General features: G+C 40.8%; 1 protein-coding gene across 1 annotated transcript in view; it reads left to right on the forward strand.

Moving 5' to 3' along the window:
* Nucleotides 1-13181, forward strand: part of REEP3 (receptor accessory protein 3) — a 101519-nt gene that overhangs the window by 64913 nt on the left and 23425 nt on the right. Inside the window, exons 3-5 of the mRNA XM_080687362.1 lie at nt 5033-5109; nt 8008-8128; nt 8304-8417. Of these exons, the coding sequence (XP_080543488.1) occupies nt 5033-5109; nt 8008-8128; nt 8304-8417 (312 nt within the window). The remainder of the gene's footprint in view (nt 1-5032; nt 5110-8007; nt 8129-8303; nt 8418-13181) is intronic.

Here is a 13181-nt window from a genome sequence, read left to right on the forward strand (position 1 = left end):
GACCTTCTAGGCTGTGATGAAGGTTCCTGATGGGGGCCATGGGAGGGATTTGAACCAGAGGAATGTTTTAAGGAGATAACTATGCAAAATAGACCCAAAGAAGCAGAGTAATCAGCTATGGGAGTCATCCAGACAGGAGATTATGGTCATCTGGGCTGGGAGGTAGCTGTGGAAGTGATGAAAAGTGACTCCATTCTGGGAATGTTTCTAAGAGCTGACAGGCTGAGTAGTGCTGGAACCTTCCGTCCTTCCAGTGGAGTTTCCTCTCCACACTCCACATTCTTTTCCTTCTTTATGGCCCAAGAAGCTGACCCATACAGACTGCATTGGCTCTGGCTTCCCTTTGGATTTGCCCATGAGAAGCGGAAGACAGGGTGAACCTGAGGTCTGAGTATTGTTCTCCCCACTTCCTGCCCCCACTGGTTGTCTGTGGGGGCAGGAAGTGGGGAGAGGCTGCAGTCCTCCCCTACAGTGACCCTGTCTGGACTCCTGGAAACCTTTCCCACTCCTCCCTATGGCAGTTCCTGCTGTTGCTAGCTCAAGAGTACACCACTATCCTTTATTGATTTTCCTCTATCTTGTGCACAACTTATAAATAGCCCCTTTAGTAAGCTTTCCTTAATTTCTTGTGGCCTTGACTCATACTGGAGCTAGAGCATCTAATGTGAAAATAACAACTTTTTTTGGGGGGGGGGGGGTCACAGTCATTCACTCATTTTTCTCCCCAATAAAATGTTAAATCCTTGAAGACAAAAGTTGTCATATTCCTGTTTATGTTACCGTGACATGAAGTAGGTAGGGTTTGCTGCAGTTTTGTCAATGAATGTTAGAATATAATGAAGCCACTTGAGTCCTTAAGAATTGCCTAAATTATGCTTGATATGAAAGATTAAAAGTAGGGTGTGTGTGTGTGTGTGTGTGTGTGTGTGTGTGTGTGTCCATCTTAGTGTTTATATGTATAAGTTTCACCTTATTGGATAATTCAATTCAATTCCCTGGGATCAAAGAGACTTTTAAGAAAAAGTTGAGTACCGCTTTTTTTAAAAAATATATATTTTATTGATATTTTACAGAGAGGAAGGGAGAGGGATAGAGAGTTAGAAACATCGATGAGAGAGAAACATCAATCAGCTGCCTCCTGCACACCTACTGGGGATGTGCCCACAACCAAGGTACGTGCCCTTGACCGGAATCGAACCTGGGACCTTTCAGTCCACAGGCTGAGGCTCTGTCCACTGAGCCAAACCGGTTTCGGCATTACTCATTGTTCTTGCAAAACTATTTAAACAACAGTTTGTTGATTTTACCAATTGTTTTTGAACTGGAAGAAATACTATTTGTTCACAGTTTTTCAAGAACATAAATTTTTACCAATAAAGATGATGCCAGTAACCTTTTTCCAGTAACTTGAAAGGGGGATGGTGATTTATTAGTTACCTGTTAAGTGACTTTTATATGCATGACATTTTAATAGCACTTATTCCCATTATATTTGATTGCATACATTTACAAGATTATCAGTGTGATTGTTTTCCTTCCAACTTTTTTGTTTTAATACCACATTTTGTTATTGGTGTTTTCTGCTGGTCTAAAGAATATTTTATCATCACATAATTTTAGTTGTGCTTATAATTTGGTGACTTGCCCTCTTCTTTTCTCTTCTTTTTTTAACCTTGAGTTATTTCTGTTTTTCCTTTGGGCAAAACCTTAAACAGTAGGCTGGACAGCCTTGAGGTATAGTTTTAATAAAAGCTTTGCTGAGTAATCATTTGGTATAAAATCCCGACCAAATCCATTAGTGGAAAAAGGAAGTAATATCTTTTCAAGGTTAACTTTCTTTGTGGTCGCTCCCATGAATAACACACACACACACACACACACACTGAATTCATTTAACTATTGCTTGGATTCAACTATATTTGAGATCCATGTTTCTTATAAGGAGAACAAAAATTCCATAAGGTTAAGAGAGCATGTTGTCAAAGAATTTACTTATTAAAGATAAATTAAAACCATGGAGTTTTGCTTATGTAAAATTATAGCCAATCCCCCAGGAAAATGTCCAGGAATATCCCATTGATTAGATAATTTGTTGATGTTTTTTAACTAAAAAGACATACCCTTTTTCTTCTTTTTACCCTCTTTTAAAAATGTTGATGTTATTAAGTATTCTCACAACCTAAGTACATGTTTTGCTTTTTTGGAGATAAACTTTATATATTTTAAAGCAGTAATTTATTTTGTGGGTTTTAAAATTAATTTGAAAACTGAATAAGCACTTGACTACACTGGAGCAAGGGTGTTTTTGAAATCTATGGGGTGTGTAGCAGCTGTAAATCCAAGAACTAGTCATTCAGGGTACACCACCAGTTATTGTCTATACAATCCCTTTCACCTTTACTCAGGTCTATTAACAGGCAAATTAAGATTCTCCTTGGAGTATTATTTATTACTAGTGACCTGGTGCACGGATTCGTGCACATTGAAAGGAAATTAATTAGAAGGTGGCTGGTGGGGCGGGACTGGGTGGACATGGCCTGGAGCCAACCTCCCGAGGCCGTCCACACCTGGGGTGGCCTTATGGCTCGAAGGGCATCTGCAGAGTGAGCGGAATCCCTCCAGCAGGTGGGGTCCCTGGGCCTGGCCTGTGGGGATTGGGCCGAAACTGGCTCCCCGACATCACCCGAGGGGTCCCAGAGTGCGAGAGGGCACTCTGCAAAGTTGCTATTGTACAAGGTGTGAAGTGAAACACAAGTGTGCAATAAACCAGGTTCAGGGCAACAGTGCCCCAGCAACTACATAACTCACGGCCGAAGGTGGAATCGCATGGCCCTGTGAGGAATTGGGCTCCCTCCTCTCTGGTTTTGGGGTGCGTCACCCAAGAACCACCACTGTTAAATCACTGTAGCTCGGCAGCTCCTGCATTGAACGTCTGCCTGCTGGTAGTCAGTGGGTGTCATAGCTACTGGTCTGACGGACACAGCATATTAGCCTTTTATATATAGAGATTCTTTTCCACTGGGAAGATCACAATCATAAGGATGGTTGTGAAATTGTGAAATAATGAATAACAAGCATTGACTTAAATAATACATGTTTCTGAAAGTTTCCTAAACTTTCTATGAAAGAGAGAATTTAAGCCTCCACCTTCCCAGGAAAGATGGTGATAATATTCTCTGAGATCCCTGTGCAGAGTATAGGAGAGGGAGAGAACTGAAAAAAAATTGGTTCAGACACCATCATTTTTTGGCTGTGTCCTCTTATGGTGGAAGGGGAGAGAGCTCTCTGGGGATCCTTTTAGGATACTAATTCTTGAGGACTCTACCCTCATGACCTAATCACCTCCCAATAGCTCCACCTCCTAATACACATTTGGGATTAGTATTTTAACATGAATTTGGGGGGGACACAAACATTCAGTCTATTGTAACTATAATTGTGGTAAATGGATTAGAAGAAAGAAATAGATGTATGAGCTGTAACAGGTTTATATGTAGGGAAAGAAGAAGACACTAACCTTAGACTTTCAAAATGAGTGACTAGCATTGTGCATATAACAAATCCAGAATTGTTCTTTGGTTTCTGAAAAGTTTCTATATATGGAAAATATAGGAATGCAAAACTTAAAAAACTGATACAGATTAAATGTGGTCTGCCATATTATTTATATAACTAGAGGCCCAGTGCACGAAATTTGTGCATGAGGGTGGGTATCCCTCAGCCCAGCCTGCACCCTCTCCAATCTGGGACACCTCGAGGGATGTCCGACTGCCCGTGTAGGCCTGATCCTACATCCCTCTCACAATCCAGGACTGCTGGTTCCCAACTGCTCGCCTGCCTGCCTTTCTGATTGCCCCTAACCACTTCTGCCTGCCAGCCTGATCACCCCCTAACCACTCCCCTGCCAGCCTGATTGATGTCTAACTGCTCCCCTGCCAGCCTGTTTGCCCCCAACTTCCCTCCTCTGCCAGCCTGGTCACCCTAACTGCCCTCTCCTGCAGGCTTGATCGCCTCCAACGGCCCTCCCTTGCAGGCCTGGTCCCTCCCAACTTCCCTCCCCTGCTGGCCATCTTGTGGTGGCCATCTTGTGTCCACATGGGGGCAGGATCTTTGACCACATGGGGGCAGCCATCTTGTGTGTTGGAGTAATGGTCAATCTGCATATTACTCTTTTATTAGATAGGATAGAGGCCTGGTGCATGGGTGGGGGTCAGCTGGTTTGCCCTGAAGGGTGTCCCGGATCAGGGTGGGGGTTCCCTTGGGGTGTGAGGCGGCCTGGGCGAGGGGCCTGTGGTGGTTTGCAGGCAGGCCACGCCCCCCAGTGACCCAAGCAGAGGCCCTGGTATCTGGGATTTATTTATCTTCTACAATTGAAACTTTGTAGCCTGGAGCAGAGCCAAGCCTTCTGCTTGCTCCGTGGCAGTAGCCATTTCTGTTGGGATTTATTTATCTTCTATAATTGAAACTTTGTAGCCTTAAGCGGAGGCCTGGGCCGGCCAGGGTATGCATAAAGCTTGGCTTCCTACATCGCCGGGGAAACCCAAGCCTCCCTCCTGCTCTCTGTGGCCGTAGCCATCTTGGTTGGGTTAATTTGCATACTCACTCCTGATTGGCTGATGGGCATGGCTTGTGGGTGTAGCAGAGTGATGGTTAATTTGCATATTACTCTTTTATTAGATAGTATAATTAAATAGCTAATAGTCTTCCAAAAGAAGGATTATAGATAAGATCTTTTACTTACCTTTAGTTAAGAGAAATATATCCTATTTTTCTAATTCTTTCATTCAGATCCCTATATTACATTGTATCAAGCTCAGAGATGTGTTATTCTTTGGTTCTTGTATCCCAGGACTGCTGATACAGTGATGTGAGGAGCTCAAACATGAAACCTGTTGAAATTTAAACCATTGCCTTCTGCATTTGATCCAACATACTATATATTTAGAAATGTATATATATAAGATATACATAATTATTCAGAGTTACAAATAATTTTACTCTATTATTTCATAAGTATTTTTATTATTTGCAGGTTCGATGGATGATGTACTGGATTGTTTTTGCTCTATACACTGTGATTGAAACAGTAGCAGACCAGACAGTTGCTTGGTAAGTTCTAGTATTGAGAAAGGACCAGGCTATAGACTTGTTATCAGGTGTCTTGAGTTCTGATCCTGCTTTTGCTGTTAACTAAGTGAATTTGATCAAGTTACCTAATTATTCAGTATCTCGTTTTCTTGATCTGGTTTCCCCATAAGAACATTACTTTCCTTACAGTCTCTATGAAATAAAGGCAGCTCATTCTTCTCCCCAGGCCACTCCCTGCCCATCCCCCACACATCTCCCAGGATCTGGAATAGAGAGAAATTGGTTCTCATTCTTTTTTTCCACACTGATGTCTTCAGGCTATTTTTCTTTATCACTTCCTAAAAGACTCCTCTTTTGACACCCACAGCACTCCCTCCCCATCCTTAAAACTCTCATCTACATTCAAACTGGATGGCATCCATGGGGACACCCATTGACCTCCATCCAACTCTATTCCAAATCTCTGAGATAAAATTAAAGCATGTTTATATCCTCAAGGATTTAACATTTTACTGAGGAGCAAATACTTAGTGGGACAACTTGAATCTCCTTGTGCTGTATTTCAGTAGTGCATTTCTATCTAAACCTTGCCATCACGTGGAAAAGTCCTCCTTTCAGAATCTGTAAACTTAGCACCTTGCCAGTATCTTCAGCTGCCCTTGCTGCGCTAACCTTCAGCCTAAATAAGCCCAATTGTCTTTACTTCTTTCCCAGGCTACTACGTGAGCTGAAAAAATCAATCAGTTGCTCATATAGGTATCAATTTAAACTTCACTATTCCTTTTAGTTGCTCTTGGTCAGTTGCTACTTCCAATTCCCTCTTATATCTGTCTCAGACATTTTTTGTTCTCTCCTTAAACGGTCTTTCTGACTTTGCTATTCTCATCATATTCTCACGGCACATTAGGTCACATTGGATTGCTAGAAAAAAATTCAAGTCATCACAGTTAAATGTTCTTAGCGTCCTTCCCTTATTTATGAATTTCTCTGTACTGCATCTTCATCCATCTTTCTCTTCCTTTTTCTGTCCCATAGCTCATTCAATTACCTGGTATGTTTTTGGTATAGGGGTTTGGGAGAGGGTTTTCTGTTTATTTGTTTTTAAAATATATTTTATTGATTTTTCACAGAGAGGACGGGAGAGGGATAGAGTGTCAGAAACATCGATGAGAGAGAAACATTGACCAGCTGCCTCCTGCACACCTCCCACTGGGGATGTGCCCGCAACCAAGGTACATGCCCTTGACCGGAATCGAACCTGGGACCCTTGAGTCCGCAGGCCGACACTCTATCCACTGAGCCAAACCGGACAGGGCTGTTTGTTTTTAAATGTCCAAACACGGATTCCAAATCATGGTAGGCCTCTTGAGTCTCAAAGTTCTTTTTGTAAAGACTTCTCGTTGTTTTATGATTGCAAATATAGCATATATTATCAAAAAACTGACCCTGGCCAGGTGGTTCACTTGGTTGGAGCTTCATATACCAAAAGGTTGCTGGCTCAATTCCCAGTCAGGGCACATGCCTAGGCTGCTGGTTTGATCCCTGGTCAGGGCGCAGTGTGCATACAGGAAGCAACCAAGCGGTGTTTCTCTCTCTCTCTCTCTCTCTCTCTCTCTCTCTCTCTCTCTCTCTCTCTCTCTCCCCCTCCCTCCTCCTCCCTCCCTCTCCTTCTCTCCTTCTCTCCCTCTCTCCCCCTCTCCCCCCTCTCGCCCCCTCCCCTCATCCCCTCTCCCTCTCAAAAAACAACAAACAAACAAAACTCCTCAGGTACGGAATAAAAAACTGTAGGGAGCATTTACCACAAACAGTGAAACCAGAAATTCCTCTATGATTGCAGCATCGCAGGGACCTTCTGCTGGCATTCCTCAATGCACGATACCGATCTGCCTCTTCAAAAGAGTCCAGGTTTTTCAGTCATCGTGTATCTTCATGACCACAGGATGTTGATTCCCTCATGCTATATTAGTTAACTTGCTGTGGCAGCAAGTAACCCTAAAAGCATAGGAAGTTAGAAAAACAAACATTTATTTCTTGTTCAAACTACATGAGGGCAGATGGTTGCTGCTGCTTCGCTGGACTTGACTATTTCAAGTGTCTCTTCTTTATGGGACCAAGGCTGAAGAAGCCCTTGTCACAGCAGAAAGCAAACATTTAAAGCAAGAAAGAAGGTGGGGGTGTTGGGATGAGGGAGTCAAAGGGCATCTAAAGCTTCTCCTTGCATGTAACTTGTCACACTCATTCTGTTTGCAAAAGCAGGTCGCGTGGTTAAGCCCACTGTCACTGCTTGGGGAAGTGTAATCAGCCTACTGGGAAGGCATTGCAAAGTCTCATGAAAAGGGGCATGGGCCAGATCTAACCCTAACTCTCAGTCTACTACAGTGGTAATTCCATTTCTTTTGCAAGTGAACAGTTTAGGTCTGCAAAATGCTGGAATTCTGGCCAAATGAGATGGGAGGGGAAGTTTTCTGGGAGTTCTGAGAATTAGAAGATGTGTGTATGGGCTAACATTGTGCACGTGTGGCCTATAAATGTACGTCCTTATGATTGGACGTATATCAGGAACTGCCATGGCCTTTGAGCTCTGCAGACAGAGCGGGGATACCTTACTGCCTGGTTAAATGCTGTCAGTGCCCTCTGGGCTGCCACACTCAGTTGGCAGCTTCCCTGTGCTTGCTTACACTGAGGAATCTTCACTAGAAGGCGTGAATCTCTGTGGGGATCAGGTTGCTCTTTCCTCAACTGATATCTATATTTAACTAAATTAGTTTGTCATTCAAACACAGGTGTTTCTTCGATCTCTCAATTTTTACGTGTGAAAATTTAACATAGTGACTGAACTTTTTTGTTACTTGTTCATTGTCTGGAGTTTATTTTCATAGGCTTTTTTTTGTTGTTGTTCTTCAAATTTTTTCTTGTTAGGTTCCCCCTGTACTATGAACTTAAGATTGCTTTTGTCATATGGCTGCTCTCTCCCTATACCAAAGGAGCAAGTTTAATATATAGAAAATTCCTTCATCCACTTCTTTCTTCAAAGGAAAGGGTAAGATATTTAAATTATTGCCATAAATCATTTGTTAGAAATATATATCATCAAATGCTTTATGCTATAAAAACTGTGAAATGATTATATTATGGTGGGAGTCCTATTTTTTTGCTTCTGGACACTATACTTATATATAATTAATATCTATGTGGTTTGGGGTTTTTTTCCCCAGGAGATTGATGATTATATTGTACAAGCAAAGGAACGAGGCTATGAGACGATGGTAAACTTTGGACGGCAAGGTTTAAACTTGGCAGCTACTGCTGCAGTTACTGCAGCAGTGAAGGTAATTTCTTATTTACAGTGTTTGTCCAAGGCACATTAAGTCAATGGATAAAGTAGGGTGGCTCTTTATTTCAGATCAGTATAAAATGTTGGCAGAATTTTGCTTTCTGTTTATTTTTTTAATACTGGGAAAAACAAGTATGTAATGTTACAAGCATGTTCTGTAACTAAATATTTTGAAACTCTTAATCGATCACAAAATGAGAGCTAGTTAATAAATAAACCAGAAAATGTCATTTTGTCATAACTTTCCTACTTTAAAAACTTAAAATAGTTTGAGTAAATCACCTTTAGTAAAGATGACCATTCTTTCTTTCCTTGTCTTTGGCATTCTCTCTCTCGGTGGCAATATCTTGATAGGATTTCTGGCTTACTTCTGCACCCCTACTTCAACCAATTTGAGGTAACTGATTATTCAAAATAAGGCATGGAAAAAAATCTGTTCTTAAAACTTGAAATTTTACTTAGCCACTACTAATGTCATGTGTTGTGTTTTGCAAGCCAAGTTATCAAATGAATGCCTTCTGTGAAAACTTGCATTGTGGCTTTTGGATTCCTTTGCATGTAGTAATTAGTGTGGTTTATTTTAAATGTGATAGTATAATTGATTTTGGTGTGCAGTGTATGGAGAGAAAACAGGCTTCAACCCCCAAAAGTGCTGAGTGTGACTCTCTAAATAACCGTCAGCAATTTACTTAACTTCTTTATTCCTTAGTGGCTTCATGTATAAAACAGGGATAATATACCCATCTGTGAGAGCATGTATAAAAGCACAGTGCTTATCAAAATATAGTAGGAACCCAATAAACATAAATATCATATATCTATCAGAATTCAAGGGGAAATTTGAGTTTGTTGCTATTAAGTTAAATTGAGACTAAATAGTATTCTAAGCTTTTGAGTTAGGCTTTTTCAACTTAGTTATCTTGAACTAAAACATCAATGCTATGGAAATAAATATTCTAGTTAAGTGATGATTTTATATAATAGCAATGGTGAAGGGATATAAAATGTCAAATGGGCCTTCTCTTTTCAGGGTGATCTTTGGCTGAAGTGTCATAATTAATAGGATTAACAGGATGAAAAGTTGACATTATATATTAAAAGTGTTACATTGATAATTAAGTGGAATCATTATACAACAGTATACATGTAAGACAAGTCTGTTATTAATTATTATTGACTACCAGCACTTTAGTACAGTTTCCCTATTATTGGCTTCTGAAGGTTTTTTATTAGTAGAGATATAAGCAAATACCAAAATAACAATATTTCCAGCTTGTTTAATGATTATTTTTTCTTTTTGAGGAAGTACAATTGCTTTTTATTTCTTGCTTAATGAAAATGCATTCCTGGTTCCTATGTCTAATAAAAAAAAAGTCACCCAAGAGATCCACCACTCAACAACTAGGAGTTGTTATCTCACAGAAATACCTCTCTGTAGAAATTCTTTTTTTTTTTTTTTTTTGAATAATGGAATTTTATTTTATTTTATTTTTATTTTTTTTATTTTAATAAATCTTTATTCAGATTATTACAATTGTTTCTTTTTTTTCCCCCCATAGCTCCCCTCCACCCAGTTCCCACCCCACCTTCTGCCCTTATCTCCCCCCCACTGTCCTCATCCATAGGAGTATGATTTTTGTCCAGTCTCTTTATGAATCCCCCATACCCCTTTCCCCCTGAGAATTATCAGTCCACTCCCTTTCTATGCCCCTGATTCTATTATATTCACCAGATTATTCTGTTCCTCAGGTTTTTAATTCACTTGATTTTTAGGTTCACTTGTTGATAGATATGTATTTGTTGTTCATAATTTTTCTCTTTACTTTTTTCTTCTTCCTCTTCTTTAAGAATACCTTTCAGCATTTCATATAATACTGGTTTGTGTGATGAACTCCTTTAGCTTTTTCTTATCTGTGAAGCTCTTTATCTGACCTTCAATTCTGAATGATAGCTTTGCTGGGTAGAGTAATCTTGGTTGTAGGTTCTTGCTATTCATCACATTGAAAATTTCTTGCCACTCCCGTCTGGCCTGCATAGTTTCTGTTGAGAAATCAGCTGACAATCATATGGGTGCTCCCTCATAGGTAATTAACTGTTTTTCTCTTGCTGCTTTTAAGATTCTCTCTTTGTCTTTTGCTCTTGGCATTTTAATTATGATGTGTCTTGGTGTGGTCCTCTTTGGATTCCTTTTGTTTGGGGTTCTGTGCGCTTCCTGGACTTGTAAGTATATTTCTTTCACCAGGTGGGGGAAGTTTTCGGTCATTATTTCTTCAAATAGGTTTTCAGTATCTTGCTCTCTCTCTTCTTCTGGCACCCCCATAATTCTGACGTTGGTATGCTTGAAGTTGTCCCAGAGTCTTCTTACACTATCTTCAACTTTTTGGATTTTTTTTTTTTGCTTTTTGCTTTTTCGGTTGAGTGTTTTTTGCTTCTTTGTATTTCACATCTTTGACTTGATTCTTGTGTTCCTCTATTCTGTTTCTGGGTCTCTGTATAATATTTTTTATTTCAGTCAGTGTATGTTTAATTTCTAGTTGGTCCTTTTTCATATCTTCGAGGGTCTCGTTATATTTATCGGCCTTTTCTAGGATATTCTTGAAAAGCCTTATAACCGTGGTTTTGAATTCTATATCCAGTCGTTTGTTTTCCTCCATTTCTTTCGTTTGTGATCTGTTTCTTTGACGCCGCATTTTCACTGTTTCCCTGAGTTGGTAAGGTAGATTTGTGTGCTAGGTTTCCAATATGGCCCAGTGGGTCTGCCTCCCCAGTTAACCTGAGGTAGACACTCTTGGTGCACCCCTTTGTGGACTGTGTGTACAGCCTTGTTGTAATTAAGTCTTGATTGTTGTTGGTATCACTGGGAAGAATTGACCTCCAGGCCAGTTGGCTGTAAGGATCAACTGTGTCTATGCTGGGAGAAGTTCGGTGCTGGAGACAGCCTTATAGGATTAGACTTGCCAAATTGCAATAGCCTCTGTGCTCAGCTTGGATGGGGTGGAGTCTCAGTCTTGGCTTCCCGTCAGCCTTGCCCTTGCGCACACGTGCGTGCCTTCAGACCTCTGCCTTCCCCGGCTCCTGAATCTCCGCCCGAGAGTCCAGACTCCCCCCACAAGAGCATGGGTCCCCAGGGGCTCACCTGGAACTGGGGTTCACTGCAGTCAGAACTGGGGCTCAGTGCAATCAGGAGCCTCCGACTCCCTTCCACTAGGGAAAGCCTGTGGCAACCTCTGCAGCCTTTGTGCGCACTGGCACGCACGCGCCTTCAGACCTCCGCCTTCCCTGGCTCCCGAGTCTCCGCCCGAGAGTCCAGACTCCCCCCGTAAGAGCGTGGGTCCCCAGGGGCTCGCCCGGAACTGGGGTTCAGTGCAGTCAGAACTGGGGTTCAGTGCAGTCGGGGGCTTCCTTCCCCCTTCCGCCAGAGAAAGTCAGCCAGGCTCTCAGCTGCCCTTCCTCTCTGTGCGCACAAAGACCCTTTGCCGTACCTCCAATTCTCTGTGAGCTTTTCTCTTTCCTTCTAGTTGTAGAATTTTCACTCAGCCAGCTTTCCTGTGGTTCTGGATGGTGTCCGTTCTGTCTTTTAGTTGTAGTTTTGAAATTGTTGTGCGAGGCAGCAGTTTAGGTGCTTACCTATGCCGCCATCTTGGTTTCTCCTCTGCAGAAATTCTATAAAAGCAATCGTATACCTATATTTCTGTCTTTCTTCTTTGTGATTGTTTGTTTTTATTTATATATTTAAAGCCTTAAAACCATTTCCTCCCTTCAAAGGCAGGAAACAGAGAGCATAAAATCATCTAAGTGACCACTTAGGTAAACAGTTATCCCATAATTCGAATTCATTATGGAACTTGCCCTTTTTGTTTGTGATTTCATGATCCTTTTGTTATCAAGATCACTGTCTGTGAGGTAGCCCTTGCCATTCTCAGTGTGATCACAGCAAGATTGGCTTCAACCATCCTGGATTTTATTCATTAGAAATATTCATTAAACATGCTGAACATAACATCACAGTAACACTATTTGTCTCAAGTTGTACTGTGCCTATTTTAAAGAAGGTGAAATTAATTTCATCTCTGGAGATGTCAAAGAAAGACATCATGATGGAAGAATCACTGAACCAGACAATTCATACCAAGTAGTAAATTGAAACTGAAATAAGAAAATAGGTCAAGTTTGAGGAGAAACTGCAAGAAAGCCGGGAGTAAGATTTGAGAATTGTTTAAAAATTTTACAACATATAGTTTGTTAAAATATATCTTTTAGGCTAAAAATATTTGGACTCTTGGACCTTTTAATATTGGTAATACCCCTGACTAGGTTTCCTGGGTTGAACCACTTGAGCCTGTTAGAGATTAAAATAGGAATCTAACAGAGCATTTATTACACCATAAAGCAATTTTCTGAAAATGTTACTCAGTTCTATGACCTCATTACCAGGCATCTGTTCACAAGGTCAGTGTACGAGTTTATTTTGGCTGAGCAAAGCATAAACATATGAAGGACCTTCAAGGATTTTGCTGAGGGTGTTCAGTATTCCGTAGATTTTCACATGAAAAATGCAGGTGGCTTTTGTACAGATGAACAGCACTACTGCCGGATGAAGGACAAGTTAATAAGACTGATAGTCACATTAACCATCTCTTAGAAATTTCTCTGGCAGCCTTTGGTAAATTATTTAGCAGATATTATTTTCAAAAAATCGATTATCACAGAAATTAGAGCCTTACAGGTAAACTTAATGAACTCTAATTGACTTCAAGTG

Source organism: Plecotus auritus (genome assembly GCF_963455305.1).
Source record: "Plecotus auritus genome assembly, chromosome: 9".
Taxonomy (NCBI): Eukaryota; Metazoa; Chordata; class Mammalia; order Chiroptera; family Vespertilionidae; genus Plecotus; species Plecotus auritus.